This window comes from Neolamprologus brichardi, chromosome 16 (assembly GCF_056152115.1).
Source record: "Neolamprologus brichardi isolate AB-2024 chromosome 16, ASM5615211v1, whole genome shotgun sequence".
In the NCBI taxonomy this organism is placed as follows: domain Eukaryota; kingdom Metazoa; phylum Chordata; class Actinopteri; order Cichliformes; family Cichlidae; genus Neolamprologus; species Neolamprologus brichardi.
Window position 1 is genome coordinate 23,910,295 of NC_142119.1, and position 17,862 is coordinate 23,928,156.

The window sequence follows — 17,862 nt, forward strand, 5'->3', positions numbered from 1 at the left end:
TTGTCTTCTTTTCTTTTAAATCAGGGGTCCCCAATCCCAGTCCACGAGGGCCGGTGTCCCTGCAGGTTTTAGATGTAGGTCCTTGATCCATCACAGCTGATTTGAATGGATAAATTACCTTCTAAACATGTCTTGAAGTTCTCCAGAGGGCTAGTAATGAACTAATCATGTGATTCGGGTGTGTTGACCCAGGGTGAGATCTAAAACCTGCAGGGACACCGGCCCTCGTGGACTGGGATTGGGGACCCCTGTTTTAAATCCTCAATGAACTGCTGGCAGCTCCTGATTGTGTGATTGGTGTTATTTAAGAGCAACTTTGAGGAGGTGGAACAAACCATTTGAAATGCGGGGGGGGGGGGGGGGGGGGGGGGACTATGGGGTCAATAACTAACACCAATGCATTGAAACTCCATTCTGCCCCATGCTGTCACTGTCATGGCACTGGATCCGTGACCTAGTGTTCATGTGTTTTGGGATTTTTCTAATATTCCTTGATTTTGTGTCATTCATGATCCCTAAAACCGAGCATGTAGAGTCTGAATCTTGGGATTTTTGTGCCTGGATCCATATTGCTGGGAGACCACACCTTGGCCCCGATGTGTATACCATAATGTCGAACATGCAGTCACTCAAATGTTCCCTGCCGGTTTGTAGAAGTATTCATGATTCACGTAATTTCTCATAATGATGATGATTTTCACTCCGCTGCATCTCTTCCTGTGTAGAAGTATCTAACAATACATTTCTTGTATGAATATGAAAATGGTATTTGTTTAAAAGGTATAATTTAGCCTTTGCAGTAAAACTGTTGTAAAGTCTACTTCTTTACATCATGAAAAGGATGAATGAGTAAGAAACCCACCCAGGACATTTAGTGTTGGCTTCTCACTGTGAAAGTAATTGCATTTGAGATCAGGTATGCTTGTGACATTTCAGTAAAAGCATAGAAACGCAACTCGTTCACCACTCTTGATGACTGGTCTTCAAGTTTTTCACAGTTGGCAGAAGCTGCAAAGTTTCTGAGATCTGGTTGCTCATGTTTTCTTCTTAGTTTGAACTAAACTTGTGCAGTAAGCAAAATATATTAAATCTTTGAAGTGTGGTCAGTCTGCAGCAGGTGGACAGGAAGTAAACTGCAACTTCACCTGAACATTCTTGTACTAAAATTGCTTGGTTTTTAAAAAACTAACATTAGACAGTTAACTCAAGTATTATGATGAGTTAGTGGCTTCTGTCTCCACATAACCAGCATCATTATAAATGTCCTTTCCATTACACTAAATGCGCATTAAACATCAATAACCTCCCACTGAATTATAATGTCTTGCCTTTTTAAATGGCATTTCAGCAGTTTCCTTTTGTAGTTCTTACATATTTTGTATATACGGCAACAGTCATCAGCCAAATAACCACATTACTTTAAAGTATGCAATAAACGATAACAAATATTTCTAAATTAAGCTCCCATGCTTCCCTGAATGTGATCAAGAGAATTAATAATTTCAGAATTGTTTAATATTAAACTGCCACTGTTCATCTGCAGAAATGATGCTTAAAAAAAAAGGTGATTGATAATTGTGACAAGCGTTAGACTAACGCTGCACGCAAAGGAGGGAGGCACTGACGTCACTTAAGACCAACCTGATATTTACCAAACCCACATTAACGCTTAAGCTGGGCTGACTACCAAGGCTTTAAGTGGTAAGTACAATATTTTATTTAACAATAACTTGTTTAGGTTTGGATTTTTAGGCAGAGTAAGACCTTTCTAGGCCTAGTGTTTGGATTTGGAGAGCTGATCTTTAAAACTGAATAGGGAAAATATAATGGGAGCTAATAAGGCTTTAGTTTCAGTTATCGGATCTTAAATACTACAGAAAAAGGTTCTCGTAATGCCTCCATCACAAGCGGCATGAACGTGGCATTTAAAGTGTGGATTTTTTTTTTAATCATACGTATCACCTTAAGTTATACTTCACTAAAGCTATTCTGTACTTGTTTTTCTGGATAAATGATTATTGTTAAAAATATCTAAAACGGCTAATCTGTCTTTGTGTAATGATTTAAAAACTTTTTTTTTCTTTACTGAAGCCACAAACTAGATTGGATTTTCTTTAGTAACCTTTTTTCCACTCCGTGTACATGCATATCACTCAACAGACAATTATTCTAAAGCTAATTTGATTTATAAACATAAAGCTTTATTTAATTCCTTCTAAAAAATGTATGTAATTTTTTTTAAAGAAAGTCTAGTTTCTACACATTTATATTTTATTGCTTACTGTAGTTAGAATATTATGTAAAAATGTATGGGATGACTCAAACGATGACTTTTAAAAAATTATTAACATTTTCAGTATTTTGTGTCATATCAAAGTATGAGTCGATTGAGGAAAAGTCCTGGGGTACACAAAGTTAGTTGCATCAATGACCGTGTATACATTCTGAAAGAAAATCTCAACCAGATTTCTGCTTCTTGAGTATTAAAAGCACTTCTTAGTTAGGTTCTGTCAGTGCTGTTTTACAAAAATTAAAATCCATTCTCCAATAGTTTGGCAGCAAACGACTCCACTGCCCATGAGTCTACCTAAATCTAAAGCTTCAGCACTACTGACTTTATTTTCTAGGAAACACACTGGACAACACAAACTGTGCACAGCAAGTTTTCAGGCCATGCTTTCTCTAAACAAAATTTCAGTATGACATGCAACAGCTGCAGGTGTTCGTCCTCACAGGTTCCAGCATGCTACTGAATAAAGGTGAGACTTCACTGGTGTGTCAACTGCACTGCTCTCTAAACTTCCTCTTCCCCTGCAGCTGAGCTAAAAGCAGACTGTCATCACAATTCGCTTAATTATTCATTCCTTTTATTTTAAAAGAGCCAGCTGCAGCTTTTCCTCTGATGGCAAAGATCTGAAAGCGACAAAGAATGCAAGCCATAGTGAAAAATTTAGCAAAGACTGGAAATGAACCAAGTTTAATATTAAGAATGTCAATAAACATGACAAGCGTTAGTCTAACACTGCATAAAAAGGAGGGAAGCATTGGCGTCAGTTAAGACCAAACGGATATTTATTAAACCCCCATCAACACTTATTGCTAAAGCTGGGCTGAATACCAAGGCTTTAAGAACAATATTGTAAATGTTTCCAGTTTTTTTCTTTTGTTTTTAATTTATTTGAAGATCTGAGGAGTGTAAAATGAATAATAAACCCAAAAAGTATGTTTTTATTTGCCAGAAAAACAAATGGTCAAACTAAAGATTGAACACTTGCAAATGTAGCATATTCAAATATGCTGTGCGAAAGTGTTTATGACTGCTCTTAATATATTTTAAATATGCAAAACCACCAATCTGATACAAAAGCTGCTCTGTGCTCTTTTGCAGATGGTCCTGGTGCTAAATAACATGGGCATAGCCACAGTGTTCATACTGACCTGCATGTGCGCCGTGCCACTGCGAGGTCAGAAGCCAGGTCAGGTGGACCCCCTGAAGGCCCATCGGGGCAATCCGCAATGCTGGGAGGCCTCCTCGGCTCTGCTGCTGGAGATGCGCTCTCCGAGGATTGCTGACACAGTGCCTGCCTTCTGGGACCTCATGGAGTCACTCAGGGCTTCAAACAACAGCAAACACACTGCACTGTTCTGGGACCTGGCCCAAGTCTTCTGGGACATCTATCTAAATTGCATTGTGTCCAGGAGTCATGGGCTGGGCCGTCGACACATAACTGCTGTCCAGTCCCTCATTACTGACAGTGACTACTCAACCACACACTTCTCCTTGCAAAGACAAATAAGTAAGTAGGATCATTTAGTTTCTTTACAATAAAAGAAAAATTAATATTAAATTGTATTTATACTGGAGAATTGAAGATTAAAGTCCACAACTCACCTGCAAATGTAGTTTTTCATTCCTTAAAATGCTCCTCGTGCATTTATAATTGATTAGGTGTAGCTGTACACCTTTCCTTCATTCAGTAAATGTTGACGAATGAATTCTGTCAAACCTCTTCTCCCCCGCATCAGTGAGACTCGCTTACATGTTCTCTTAATAGATGATGGGGGAGACAACTGTGGTACAGACAACCAGAGCTTTGTTGTTGAGCAGGAGAAAACCACACAGGTAATCGGAAGCTTCACAGTGGGGATGGCGACTGTAATAACATCCACAGCGTCTGGAACCTGTTGGATAGCAGCTCTGCTGTGTTGAAGTCTGTTTCACTGTGACTCTTCCTTCACACGAGGGGTCTTTTTCTACTTAAAGTTGTCATACACCGACAGCACAGGGTGAAACTTAAAAGGAGAAATGAACATTAGATTTCTACCCTGGAAAGAGCTGAGTAAGTGTCCTCTCACAGAGACCAGGTCACTAACAATGAGGTGGTGGTGGTGCCAGCTGGGATGGCAAGAAACCTGGGAATCATCCTGGGGGGAGGGGGGGGGGGGGGGGTAAGTGTCTTGGGTAGGGTTGCCAACTCCCTGAAAAATAAATAAGGGACACCTCATGGCCAGGGCTGGGCGACCCGATTGTCTTCACCTTTCCCAGTGTGGGGAATTTTTTAGCTCTTGTTTTTGTGTGTGAAATTATTTTTTTAACCATTTGACAAAGTGCGTCCCTTTTCAGCTCAATACTTTTGTTTCTAAATACAGAACGATTCCGTTTTTCAAGGGACGGTTGGCAACCCTAGTCTTGGGACATAACAATCGTTGCTAATCCTGATTAATTTCTCCTTTATAAAAATCAACTGGATTTATCCTTTCCTAACCATCTGGGCATCTTTATACCTTGTTGCAGCTCCTGCATCTGACTGTAGCTGGGATTCAACCTTTGCAAAGCTTTACACACCCGTTCACTACAACGGCTCCCTGTGGCTGCCTGGTCTCTGCTTTCCTCTCTTTTTAGCTTTCTGGTCAGTCACAGGACCCCATTATCACTCTTCTCACTGCAGGCTTTTCTCTGTTGTTTCATTTTAGCTGTTTAGTGAAGCGTCAAATCTGGAGCCAAAGTGCCATAGGTACTACATCTCTTGCACTGAAAGCTTTAAAACAATGCTTTTTGACTTAAATGTCTATTTTTTTTTAATGCAATTGACTTTCGATACAAGCATCTATTGCCCCATGAATTTTGTAACATGCTTAGCATTTTCTGTCTTTTTTTCTTTTTCTTTAGAATCCTTCAGATTCAACCGCTCAGGAGCAAAGTCCCACGCGTGGCTCCATGTGAGAGTGAGACGTAGAGGGCAAATCAAGACCCTGAAGACAGACCCAAAATAAAACGCACAACTACTAGAAAAGATTAAGGATAATTCAAAGTACATAGCTTTTTTATAAACATTTTTTCCCAGAGGAAAAACTAGATTTTTCTTAAAGTGAGTTTTACTTATAGGATCCGATTTATGTAAACATAAATAGCTGAGACCTCGTTACTTTTAGGAGACTGAGCTTTGTTATCCCACTTATCCAACACTTCAAAGCGAAAAAAATTTGGCAACATAAAATTTTACCCCACCCCCTTTTAATGACTACAGCTTGTTTTTATCAATCTCAAATCATGCTTCAATGATTATGCAGTTTTAATTTTTAATTATTATTAAAATTATTATTTTGAATTAAGATTTGAATCTTGTCTGATGTACTGTTCATATCAAGAGTTGTGATTTTGTTATAATGTTTGGGCTGTCTTTTCATCAGAATAGTTGTGCCTGATTGTTCATTTCAGGCGGAAATGTTTTTTCACTGCTGTGAGCTGTAATTCCCTGAATGTCAAAATAAATCAGTCAGCAAATAAAACCTGGCCGTCAGACTCTAACTTCACAGGAAATGCGATTTGATCTACATTTAAGCAGAATTTCCTCCAAACTCAAACTGCTCACTAATTTGATCTGAGGTTTTTCTGCCAGGTGAAATGGAGGACATGTAGAATATAAGCAGCTGGAACAGGGGAGTGAGAATGTTTCTGCCATTAGACAATTAATTAGTTTGGGTTTGAAGAGAGCCACTGTTTTAGAGTTGTCTTAAGGACCAAGTAAATTTCTGTAACAAAAAATGGACTTCAAAACTACATTTTTCCAGAGAATTCATTAGGAAATGAACGATGAAAGCAACACAAATTTGTCTTTTATGGGTATAAAAGACAATCCTGTTAGCAGACACAAGGCAGAGTTTGATGTTACAGTGATCATAATATTTTAAAGGTAGACAGGAGTCAGCACTTTTCTTTTATTAGTCTACAGACTTTATATACAGTAGTTACTCAATCTAGATTTATTATTACCCTGCCTCGTCGGGGACTTGCCCAGACATGACTCCAGGCTGACTCAGAGGTGATTCCCAAACGAGGCCACGTGCGTCACACAGGTAGTTGTTAACATAATGCCAGGTTAGAGTGCACATCCCACTGAGTGAAAACAGGTTGCTATATTTTCACCTTTACATTTAAGTGATCCGCACAGTAACTAGCTTGTCGATGCGTCAGACTCTCTTTCACTTTCGATTCCTGCTTACTCGCCTGGACTTACTTTAACTACTGAAAAGTTCCCGTTGCACTACGAAGTCTGTGACGTTCTCGATGGCGAGTTAAACCATTTTTCAGCAGCCACCGACAACATGAAGTACGCTGGAAGTATGTGGACATAAACAACCAGTATCGTCGTCGTCCTTTAGACAAGCTGTCAACGCGTGTCCATACAGGTACCACTGCACGAGATGGTGTTTGAGCACAGATGGCTACCATGGGTTACCTTTAAGTGTGCTGAAGTTATGCAATGTATTTTCCGGGACATAAGACTAACTGAAAAATGAGAATACAGTAAACCCTACGTGTTACCATGTTATTCAATAAGGTTAAAACGAAACCTAAGTTGTTTTGAGGTTTCAACAGGGATGCTATCATAGGTTGGTTTACGTTTTGAAGCCATGTGTGACGGGGTTTTTTTTTTTTGTTTTTTTTTTTTTTTTAACTTTTGGTCATTTCTAACGTTCCCTGATTATTGCATTTGACAGACTAACTTGCTTCTGTCTACAATAAAAAGCCTTCCCTTTATATGCATTGGGTGAAAGCTCAACTTCAGAAAAATGTGTGTGCTCCAGATCCAGACTAAATGGACATACATGGCCTCAAGGAATGAGAGGGAGGTTAAGAAAAAAAAATGCTGTGCAGTCCCATGTAGAGTTTGGCAACCCTAGTCGTGAACCAATATTAGATAATGTGTGGGGTATTTTGTGGGTATATAGCCTCAGTATTAAATTACGTTGAAAAAATCTGGGTAAATATTAAATGTGTTAATTCTTTATGGCATATATTCAACAAGGTGCTGGTGACATTCGTCTGAGATTTTGGTGCATATTGACATGATGGCATCACACAGTTGCTGCAGGTTTCTCAGCTTCACACCGATGATATGGATCTCCACTTCCACCACCTCTCAAAGGTGCTCTGTTGGATTAAGACCATAATGTCTGTGGAGGGCTTTTCAGTGCAACGAGTTCATTGTCATGTTCAGGAAACCACCTTGAGATGATTTGATGTTTGCGACACGGTGTAATATCCCGCCGGATGCAACCATCAGAAGATAGATACACTGCGGTCATAAAGGGGTGGATGGACATGGTCAGCCGGAATTATGAGGCCATGGTGCAGTTGGTAGTAAGGGGCAGCTCTCGTTGAGTTATGGATACATCAATTTTGTATTCTAGACATCAAATAAGATATTCTAGACATGCTATAATAATAATAATAATAATAACGGAGAAAACATCCAACATCAAGACAGCCCTATTTATTTGCCTTTTTGTAAGAGACGTAAAATCTTCTAGAATGCAAAAAAGTATTATTGAAATGACTATTTTTGAGTCATTTCTCCAAGGAGCAATTTGCATGATGTGACCACTTTGCATAGTTAAACAACAGACCTAGGCTACATATTTAAATTTCTGGTTTCTGAAAGTCTTGTACGTTGTTTTAAATACAGGAAATGGAATTCCAAAATTTTTTGCTAAAGGTGGGTAAGGCACTGTCTAAAGACGAAGTGAAAGCCTTGGTCTTTCTTTGCACTGACCTCCTGGACCAAAAGCCAAACAAGGTGGAAACGGCCAGTGAGCTCTTCTCCTGCCTGATGAAACAAGACCATCTCTCACCTGAGAACCCACAGCTCCTGACCGAGCTTCTGGTCACTACTGAACATCATGCACTGATCCGGGATCTCTGTCTCGCTCCACGTACAACAACGAGCCTCATTTCTCCCTACAGGTATGCCGTTCATGTTTTCCTTCGTACTGTTTTGTTTTTCTGATTTAGGTTTACATTGACAAATTTATTTTAATCTGTAAAGCTATTTCTATCAAATGTTTTTTTGTAATTCCAGGAAGCTTCTTTACAGCCTCTCTGAAGAAATTACTGATGACGATCTGAGAGAAGTGAAGTTCTTGTTAAACACGATGATCCCACGTAGAAAACTGGGGGAACATATTGTAAGTGAGCCTTCAGAAATGTGGTAAATGTAGCCCATAATATTTCATTCTAGTCCTTCTTTATAACAATGTGTTATGTATGTGTACTTGTTACCTGTAGCATCACCTGCCATACGTTGTCACATTTTTCTTTGAACAAACCTGCAGAACTTCCGCACATACACTTCATATTTCCATCAGTGCAAAGACCTTGTGTCATTTTCAGACTACACTGGAAGTCTTCCTGGAGATGGAGCGCATGGACCTCCTTAGCGAAAGTAATCTAAACACCCTGGAGACCATAGTGAAGGAGGTGTGTCCCATGCTGAATGCTAAGATCAACCAGTTTAAAAAACGGCGAGGTAAGCTATTCACAAAACTTCTCCTGCTGAATGTAATTTCAGTTTCATTTGATATTATTTTTGAGTCTATTTGCCATTCTGTTTACTTTGTTTTGTAAGTAAAGATGGAAAAGAAACAAAGTTCTATTCTTTTCTATTTTAATTATGCTGAGGTAATTAGATTACTTTTCTGTTGGGACAAAAACACAGGTCCTCTAATCTGTGGGATTCCACAAGGTTCAATTCTAGGTCCATTGTTATTCTACAACTCACAACAAGAGTTGCCTCACGGCGCTTGGTATTGTAAGGTAAACATCCTACATAATAAGGAAATAAACGTAAACAATCACACAACCTCGTATGAGCAGCACATGGTGATGGCAGGAAGGAAAAAGTTATTTTTAACGTCTGAATTAAGAAACCTCCAGCAGAATGAAGCTCAGAGAGGGGCAGCTGTCTGATGCCAACAGGGTGAGGGGAGGAAGATGGACCAAAACACTAACCCTGGAATAAATTATTAAATGCAGTTGTAATATTTTATTCTTCACTGTAACATCTTATTTCTCACAGTGTTCATTTGCAGACAGAGGTTTTCAGTTTGTGACACCAAGACTCTGGAGCAGTCTACCACTTCAGCTATGTTTCTCTCTGCGACTCTGAAGAGTCAAAAACCTTCTGTTGAAATTTTCCTGTTTAGCCAGGCCTTCTGTTGACATTCTCTTTTTATTAATGTTATTATCCTATTTCATTATTTTTATTCTGTTGTGACAGGTTGCTTTTTCAGGTTATGTTTGTTTGTTTTTTCCATTCTATTAACTGTTGTACAGTGCTTTATGACTTTATGCCTGTGAAAAGACATAAGTAAAGTTTATCTAACCATAGCCTTAAATCAGGGCAGGCATGCACTTTGACCATTTGCTTTAAATAGAGGGTTCTGTGTCTTATCTTCACTTCACTTTACAGTCACTTTCCATCTTATTAACGGTTCTGTTTTTTTTTTTTTGTTTTTACTAGAGCGAAGCTAGTACTCTGTTTGCTCTGATTCTTATCAGGGCAATTGTCGATCTTTATTGGGGAGGGGCCCATTTGGAAAACCAGCTAACTGTAAAAGTCCAGTAACAACATATTTCCTTTTGCATTCCATTTAGATGCTTGGATAGCCATATCTGGTTCAAAGCGGGTTTCAAAATTGTCTTAAGCTTACGGTTTGAAACAATATTATTATGTTGTTGTTTTTTTTAAGTCTATCAAAGTTTACTTAGGTTATTTTTGTATCACTATTGCATACGAATACAAGCAAAGTCATTTAATACTCTAAATCAGTTTGTTAGAATCATTAACTTCAGTCAGGAATTAGTCAAAGGTTTTGGTTTTAAATCATTTTTAATGATCTTTGAATTTGACTTTCCTGCATCCCTCTTATGGTGGAGATAAAACATGAGTGTCAGTCACATAAACAGTGTCTCTCTTCCACAGCATGTCTTTGGTATCTTCATCCCCTCACCCACAACCGGTTGCGGCAGATGGCTGCCCCTCCCTGAGCCTAAACCTGCTGGAGGTTTTTTCCTGTTAAAAGGGAGTTTTTCCTTCCCACTGTTGCAAAACCTTTTACCTTAGAATATAAAGCGCCTTGAGCCAACTGTTGTTTTGACATAGCACTGTGTAAATTGAACTGAATCGAATGGGTTAAGCACTGAGACGAGCAGTCGTGATTCAAACAATAGCTAAACTCTTGTTTAGCTTTTTGTGAAATAAAACCAGACGTTTAAAACATTGAAATATAATTGTTCCCCCCGCAATTATTGCCCTTCTTTGCAGTCACCTGTCCTGTTATGACAACTGATGCTATATCAACTCAAGAAAAGGAGTCCGTCACCATGCCGATATCGCCATCTACAAACACACAAGATGAGGTGTGTGTACTTTTTTTCTTATATATGCGACATGCGTAATCGTAATCACTGGTTAGGGCCCTGGCACTTTAATTTGAGCTGGAGCCCTCCAGGCGGATCATTCTTCCCTTTGTATACTTAGTTTTCATTTCAGAGTTTAATTTGTGGATCAAATAGAAGTTTACAAGTAATGCACTGAATTATGTCTTCAATGTAATCTGTGTCATTTCTCTCTGTAGGGCTTGGGAACATATCCCATGACATCTGAAAAGAGGGGCATCTGTTTAATTGTTAACAACGATAACTTCAGCCAACTAAAGAAACGGGAAGGAACTGCAGTGGATCAAAGTAAGCAAATTTTGACAGTCAATATACGCTGCATGTTTGTGGTCCTGCATCATCCTTAGATCGTCTGTTTCTTCCAGAATGTCTGCAGAGTGTGTTTCAGTGGCTCGGCTTTAAAGTGGAGAGCCACCATGACTGTGACACGAACGAGATGCTCTCTGTGTTCAAGGAGCTTGGCAAAAGAGACCACAGTCGGTTTGACTGCGTAGTGTGCTGTGTTCTGAGTCATGGTGTGGAAGGCAGCGTGTACGGTGTGGATGGATCCACTGTCAAGATCAGCGATTTGACGGACCTTTTCAATGGATTAAATTGCCCGTCTTTAGTGGGCAAGCCCAAGCTGTTTTTCATCCAGGCCTGCCAGGGAAACAGCGAGCAGCAAGCTGTCTTCATTGAATCTGATAGCTCTGCATACAGCTTTCATTGGACTGATGCTATAAAGGCTAAACAGGGTATCCCAAATAGTGCAGATTTCCTGCTGGGAATGGCCACAGTTCCTTTTCATGTTTCCTTCAGAGAGAGAACCAATGGCACCTGGTTTATTCAGTCTTTGTGCCAAAACCTTGTTCAGATGGTGCCCAGGTTAGTGAACCAAAATATCAAATATAATTTTTTTTTTTTATTAAGTTTTTTTTTTTTTTTTTTTTTTTTACAAAAATGTTGTACATTAGCTCACCCTGTATCTTATTTTTCCTAGGGAGTTTGATCTCATGTCAATCCTGACAAAAGTGAATGCAGATGTTAGTAAGAAGAGTGATGAGTATGGTCAAAGAAAGCAGATGCCTCAGCCAGCCTTCTCACTCAGGAAGAAGGTGGTGTTTCCGGTTCCCAACGTCCCTCCTCCATCTATTCACAAAGCATTGTCAAATTCTTGATCTTTACGTTACGTTACGAGTTGTGGATGCAGATCAAGAATTAAACGCAACAATTTGTTGAAATGCAGAAGTTTTCTATCAAAATATTTTTAATGCAGTTTTGTGTAGAATAATTTGAATTTTAGTCCTCTGTGATACAAATCAAGATTAATGTTCTTAATAAATGTGGCTCTCGATAACCTCACCAGGTCACTGTGGTAACTTATGCTACTTATGCTAACATGCTCTCGATCAGGATGTTTTTAAGAGTTAAATGTTAATTCTGCTGTTAGTGTTGGATTATAACAACATTCTCTAAGTGCCATAGAGATTCTCTATTGATGCTAATGAATTAATTAACTGTTGTAAGTGAAAAGTGAAAATCAAGGAATACTGCATTACATCAAAATACAGAATCTACTAAAAAATACTTCTCAGTTTCTTTATAAAAATGTTTTGTCAACAAGCACTGTAATTCTAACACACTCCTTACAAGACAAACGCAGTGAAGGTTAAAGACTTGCCTTATACAAGAAACTTTGTAACGTCAGCCTCCTTAGTGATCCATCCACCTCATGACAGTGAGTCACAGCTGCCTTTCCCACAATCATTAACGCTTTAGATGTATACTGTGTATATTTTGTAGTCAGTAATGTGTTAAGATTTAAAATGAACCTTTTGACATTTAGCCTCGTTTGACTTTGTCTAATAATCGGGAGTCCAAATCTCTACAACAAAAATTGCAACAATTAAAAGTAAAATTGACAAAGCTACGCCTACAGAATGTGTGACTCAGAGCGCAAGGCCTCACTCTGTTCCTGTACCTGTTCTGACAGGCTGCCTAAATGCTCGTGCTATCGCTGCAACACCTCAGCACGCAAGTATTTTCCACATACTGATAATCTGTTGAAACCATATTTCCCTGTAACAACCAGTCACACTTGTCAATCAACCGCCTTCTCCTTTCCTTTTACTGCATTGTTTGTTGCTTCTCCCTCCAAATGCTCGACTTCTTGCAGAAGTTTTTTGCTATGAAAAATATTATAGGTAACATTACCATGGCAACATAGAGCTCATAGACATTTACTAAATAAGAGTTCTTCTTTCATAGTTTAGACAGACTTCACTCGCTTGTTTTGTCTCCAAATGGTTTCAACAATGCATCCATATGACAGAGATTTATGTGTATTGCAAACAATTTTCACTCACTCATGGAGTGATCAGTACACCAACTTTAGCTCTGAGTCTTGTTTATCGAACCAGACTGCAGCGGGAGACACTGAACCATATACTGAAAGTGCCAAAAACATGAGAACATTCTTACTTAGCATTCAGTAATTTCCTTTGAGCTGAGCAGCTCACATGCTGAAAGTAATAGTAGATGTTTAGGTCTGACAGGGACTGCCAGTGCAACTTCTACAGAGATGTGGCCAGGGAACACACTGAGAAAGCTGCTATGTGAGTTTTTTAAAATTGTTTTTGGGGGGTAAAAGGATAAGTCAAAACTTTGGTGGCTGAATTACAACAAAATATAACAAAGTCTGCCCCTCCAAAAATAAATTCTCAGGGAACAGCAGAAAGGAGGAGCACAAAGACAAACAAGGCAAAACATTAACTATGACACAAACCCAAGAATGACTTTCGTACTAGTCATGGCTGTGGGTTTTTTGTCGGTTTGATCCGACTTTCCTGTTGTTATTGACCATGTCTGAGCTGCAGAAACCCAGCACTTGAACCTCTGTCTCCACCTTCAGGTCGACTCCATACAAGTCCCTTGAACTGCTTCTCTGATTTGCTTGTGTCCGACTGACAGACACCCAGGATCAGTCTCCCTGCCCTGCACTGCCGTTAGGATGTTAGGTGTGTATTATATGAGTTTATGGTAAAATTAAATGTAACTATGAATTTGCATAACTTTTCAGCCCACACTGGAACTCTTTCTGAATGGACAGAGTGTTTGAATGACTGCAATTTAAGCAAGTTGTAGACTATAACTGAAATACCGTGTCCTCTGCTCATTGAAATGGTCAGCCAGTTTAAAGTACTGCAGGGTAAAAGTTATAAAAGGACTTAAAATACAAAAGCAAATGGCTTTAATCTGGTTACTAACTACTTACCAACAACCTGACATTAAAAAAGCTGCCTGCTTTAGTAAGTCAGCAAGAAGTACATCTATAATATCTATAAAGGCAAGCTGGTGAGTTGAGGTCAGGATCGAATGAAATTCAACCATAGCTAACAGTGTGGCCTGACCAACTTTGGCTTCTACAGGCAATTTCATGCGTTTCAGTGGTGAATCAAAATGCGCCCTAATTTCCAAAAACTTGTCCCTCGTTGGTGTTTCACATCCACAACGCACAATGAAAATTTACAGCATTCAGTTATATGAAACCACAATACACTATGCATGCAAAGTTACATTAAATACATATATGAGAAAAATATGGTCTAAGAAATATACACCAATGAATATTATTTCCAAAATTATGAATAATTGTGGAATTAGCCTTTGTTCTGATTTTCCAAATATGGCATTTTACTGTGTGCTTTATTTAATTTTAGAATTTGCAAGTTGTAAAAGGTAATAAAGTGAACCCAGCTAAACTGATCTAACAAATATCAGTCTAACATTATTAGGAAAACAGTAGACGGTCATATCAGTCTTACACAACCTTAAGCTTAAAGCTTTAAGCTCAGTTGTCTTGAAGCTTTGGGTGTTTGGTATGTTTCCTTACTTCGGGCTCTTTCATGAGATTTCTCTTGGTTTAAATATAATAACTCAATTTCTTTATGACCGTCCTTTTGTAGAACCACTTGATTGGTTAGGGCCGTTGCTTTGCACAACTGCTTTCCGTTGAGATTCACTTCAGACAAATTTCCCAACATTTTCCTTTAGAATTTGGAGGCGTAGCATGTAATTCATTGCTCTTTCAGTGATGGTGAGCTGTCCTGGCCCGTATGCAGCAAAACACACCCAAACAATGACAGCATCACCACCATGTTTCACAAATGGGATGAGGTTGTCTGGAATGCATTTCCTTATCCACCCAAACCACTTGTTATTTACCCCAGTAAATTTAATTTAATGATTCATCTACTAAACACTGTTCAAACAGACTTCTGGAGTACCCACATGGAAAGCAGGATTGTTCTTTTGAACTGGCTTTTTTCATGCAGAACAACGTCAACGAACAATAAAATAAACATAAATTGAAAAACTAGAACAAAAAAACAGCAACTGGGAAATTACAGTGCTACCATTGCAACTGCATTAGATTTAATTGCATCATACTCTTACTGTGGGGACAGACCATAACCACCTCTACTCTATAGCCAGGCTTTAACCAGCAGAAAATGTTATCATTTACATTCTCAATCTATGATACCTATTTTCCTGTTGTTTTGCTGTTTAAACGAGCCTTGCTGTTCTTTGTGTTCTTTTTGTCAATGCCAGCTATTATTATATTAGTGTTATTATTATTATTATTATTATTAAGTAGTAGTAGTAGTAGTAGTGGTAACACTAGTAGCAGTAGTAGAAATAGTAACTGTAAATGTTTAAAGATAACGTAATACAACTTTTTTTTTTACAATTTAATCTTGATTTTTTTTTTTTTATTAAAAAAATTATCTAAAACATGTTTTACGGGGACACTGTCCCGTCCAGTTGAATAGGTACGACTCGCCGGTAGGTGGCAGTAAACGCTTTAGCTCACACATTCTGACGTGCGTTTGACCCGCGTTGATCCGGATGTTGATATAATGTTAAACTGGCGATTGTTTCCCCGGCGAAAGTACAGTGAGGAGTTGCTAACGTTGACAGGCCACTTAATGTTCATCACAGAATCATTGCTAGATGTCCAGAAAAATATCTCATCGTCGTGTTTAAAAGTTGTTTTGGCCGGAACAGAGTCTGTAATCAGACCTGTGAGGAACCGTGAGCTGCAAACATGTCTCAATCACCAGCAGTGAAAAGCGAGGATGCGAGGTCAGTGTTTTATTGATAGTAGTCATGATTAGAGGTAACGGTCCACAATCAACCAAACCGCTTGCATGTCTTGTTTATGTCAAATAATAATGTAGTTAAATTAAAGTGCATATTATGGTATATTAGCTAGAAGCTACAGCTGAAGTCGTGCCAAGTATTTGGTCTTAAGTTGTATTTACGTCTTGCTTCTTTCACTAATCTTTTAAATTAAATGGCGGTAAATAATAAAAAAAATGTCTGCAGTGATTCACCACAGCTATCCGCTCTGTATGAAAAGGAGACATCATCATCAGAGAGAAAGAGGTGGAAGCCAAATACCCTAGAGCTGTAATCAATGGGAGAATTCAGTCATAACAAAGATGGTGGTAGAGGTACAACTTCCAGGGTTAAAAACGTGGGGCGATGATGCTGATGGTAGAGATGATGAATGATACCTTTTGCCTTCAGTGCTCTCTCATTCAACAAGGTGGTGAATGAGATTGTTGCTCCACACTGACATGACAGCATCGCACAGTCAGTTGCTGCCGGTTTGTTGGCTGCACGTCCATGATGTGAATCTCCATAGGCCCAATACCTTCCTTACAGTCTACAAACAAAGAGACTGACACTCACAGTTTTAAATGTATATAGTCTGAAAAGCTGCTTTGTTAATTTATGTGGCACATTGGGAAAACCTCTGCTGTACATAGTGTGTGCAAGCAGAGAAAAAGAGAGCTTTTAATTTAATTTAATTTAATTCAATGTAATTTTAATTTTTAGCAACCCTTCCAGAATCATCATTATCATCTTCTTTTAGCTGCTCCCTTAAAGGGTCTCCACAGCTCATCTCCTGCCACCTGCCACAGCAACCATCTGTATGTCCTCTTTCACTACGTCTATGAGTCTTCTCCGATCGAGCTTGACTGATATAGGATGCCAATATTAGGAGATTTTAAAAAAGTCAACAACAATATACTGGACAACATATTTGTTTTTTTTTTTCTTTCAGACTGAAGACATGAACAGATTTTTCTAACATTTGTTAAGTGTGGTATTTATTTGTTATTTATTGTTCTTAATAGGATAATATGACAATTCACTTTTAATAGAATTTTTTTTTCTGCAACAAGTCATGGATTACTTGTTTTTGCTCTTCAAGACTGCTTGGTTCCACTGTTTGTTGTATTTGGGGTTTTTGTGTTGCCAACACAACAAAGTGAAGGTGAAAGCTGCAAAACTCTGTAACATCAACACTCAGACTATAGTTGAAAGATGTTTCTACTGTCTGTTCTTTACTCTTTTATTTATTTATTAAAATTTTCATTTATTAGCTGTTTGTAAAAGCCAATAAATGGCTATTTTCTGATACACTGTATGCAAATAGCTAATACCGGCTGATATATCAGTCGGGCTCTAATATGGCAAATGAAGTGGCATGTCACAGGAATTACAATAGAGTGTAGTCTGAGACATAATAGATGCAATTAAAACTTTAATAGACTCACTAGACTGCATTACTCTGAAAGTAACTGCTCCATTTACTTTACCATCCTCACTGTTAAATACATTTCCTGGGGGTGGCAGAGCGGATCAGCCACTAACCAGAAGGTCGGTGGTTCAATCCCAGGCTGCATGCCAAATATCCTTGGGCAAGATACTAACCCCATGCATCCATCGGAGTGTGAATGTGTATGAATGTTAGATACTTAGCATTTAAGCTTGTTTGTTGTTTGTTTTTAAAGCCCTCCATGGTTTGGCACCAGGTTACATTTCAGATCTTCTTAGCCTGCACTTACCCACTTGATCTCTGCGCTCCTCAAGTCAGATGGTTTTATCAGTTCCACGCTCCCAGCTCAAATCTAGAGGTGACAGGGCTTTCTCCATTGCCGCCCCGAGACTCTGGAATAGTCATCCCCCCTTCATAAAATTCTCTTCATCCTTGGAAGTCTTTAAATCGAATCTCAAGACCTACTTATTTTCCAAAGCTTTCGGATCTCTTTGATATTACATGTCTTACA

The 17,862-nt window shown here is 38.7% G+C and overlaps 3 protein-coding genes across 5 annotated transcripts in view; all 3 read left to right on the forward strand.

The window, feature by feature from the left end:
* The first annotated feature begins 3,409 nt into the window (after window positions 1-3,409).
* LOC148098263 (protein FAM237A-like) lies at window positions 3,410-5,274 on the forward strand. Its single transcript, XM_087830069.1, has 2 exons — window positions 3,410-3,755; window positions 5,171-5,274. The coding sequence occupies exons 1-2, from the start codon at window positions 3,410-3,412 to the stop codon at window positions 5,272-5,274; spliced, it is 450 nt and encodes a 149-aa protein (XP_087686195.1).
* Window positions 5,275-6,287: 1,013 nt separating this feature from the next.
* Window positions 6,288-12,313, forward strand: casp10 (caspase 10, apoptosis-related cysteine peptidase). Of its 2 annotated transcripts, none has more exons than XM_006788437.3 (8): window positions 6,288-6,690; window positions 7,971-8,248; window positions 8,364-8,469; window positions 8,675-8,810; window positions 10,608-10,702; window positions 10,921-11,029; window positions 11,107-11,605; window positions 11,721-12,313. In XM_006788437.3, the coding sequence occupies exons 2-8, from the start codon at window positions 7,974-7,976 to the stop codon at window positions 11,896-11,898; spliced, it is 1,398 nt and encodes a 465-aa protein (XP_006788500.2). In that variant the 5' UTR covers window positions 6,288-6,690; window positions 7,971-7,973; the 3' UTR covers window positions 11,899-12,313. The 2 variants fall into 2 exon arrangements, with proteins under 2 accessions (XP_006788500.2, XP_006788501.2); XM_006788438.3 differs by having other exon boundaries at window positions 6,289-6,357.
* A 3,322-nt stretch (window positions 12,314-15,635) lies between these two features.
* Window positions 15,636-17,862, forward strand: part of prkra (protein kinase, interferon-inducible double stranded RNA dependent activator) — a 30,135-nt gene continuing 27,908 nt past the window's right edge. For both annotated transcript variants that reach the window (XM_006788439.3, XM_006788440.3), the window contains exon 1: window positions 15,636-15,865. In XM_006788439.3, the coding sequence (XP_006788502.2) occupies window positions 15,828-15,865 (38 nt within the window). In that variant the 5' untranslated portion in view covers window positions 15,636-15,827. The remainder of the gene's footprint in view (window positions 15,866-17,862) is intronic.

Coding starts and splice junctions, on each gene's coding strand:
- LOC148098263 (XM_087830069.1), top strand. CDS start 3,410: ATGGGCATAGCCACAGTGTTCATACTGACCTGCATGTGCGCCGTGCCA. Junction 3,756..5,170: donor CCAGTCCCTCATTACTGACA/GTGACTACTCAA, acceptor CTTTTTCTTTAG/AATCCTTCAGATTCAACCGC.
- casp10 (XM_006788437.3), top strand. CDS start 7,974: ATGGAATTCCAAAATTTTTTGCTAAAGGTGGGTAAGGCACTGTCTAAA. Junction 8,811..10,607: donor CCAGTTTAAAAAACGGCGAG/GTAAGCTATTCA, acceptor CCTTCTTTGCAG/TCACCTGTCCTGTTATGACA. Junction 10,703..10,920: donor CTACAAACACACAAGATGAG/GTGTGTGTACTT, acceptor TTCTCTCTGTAG/GGCTTGGGAACATATCCCAT.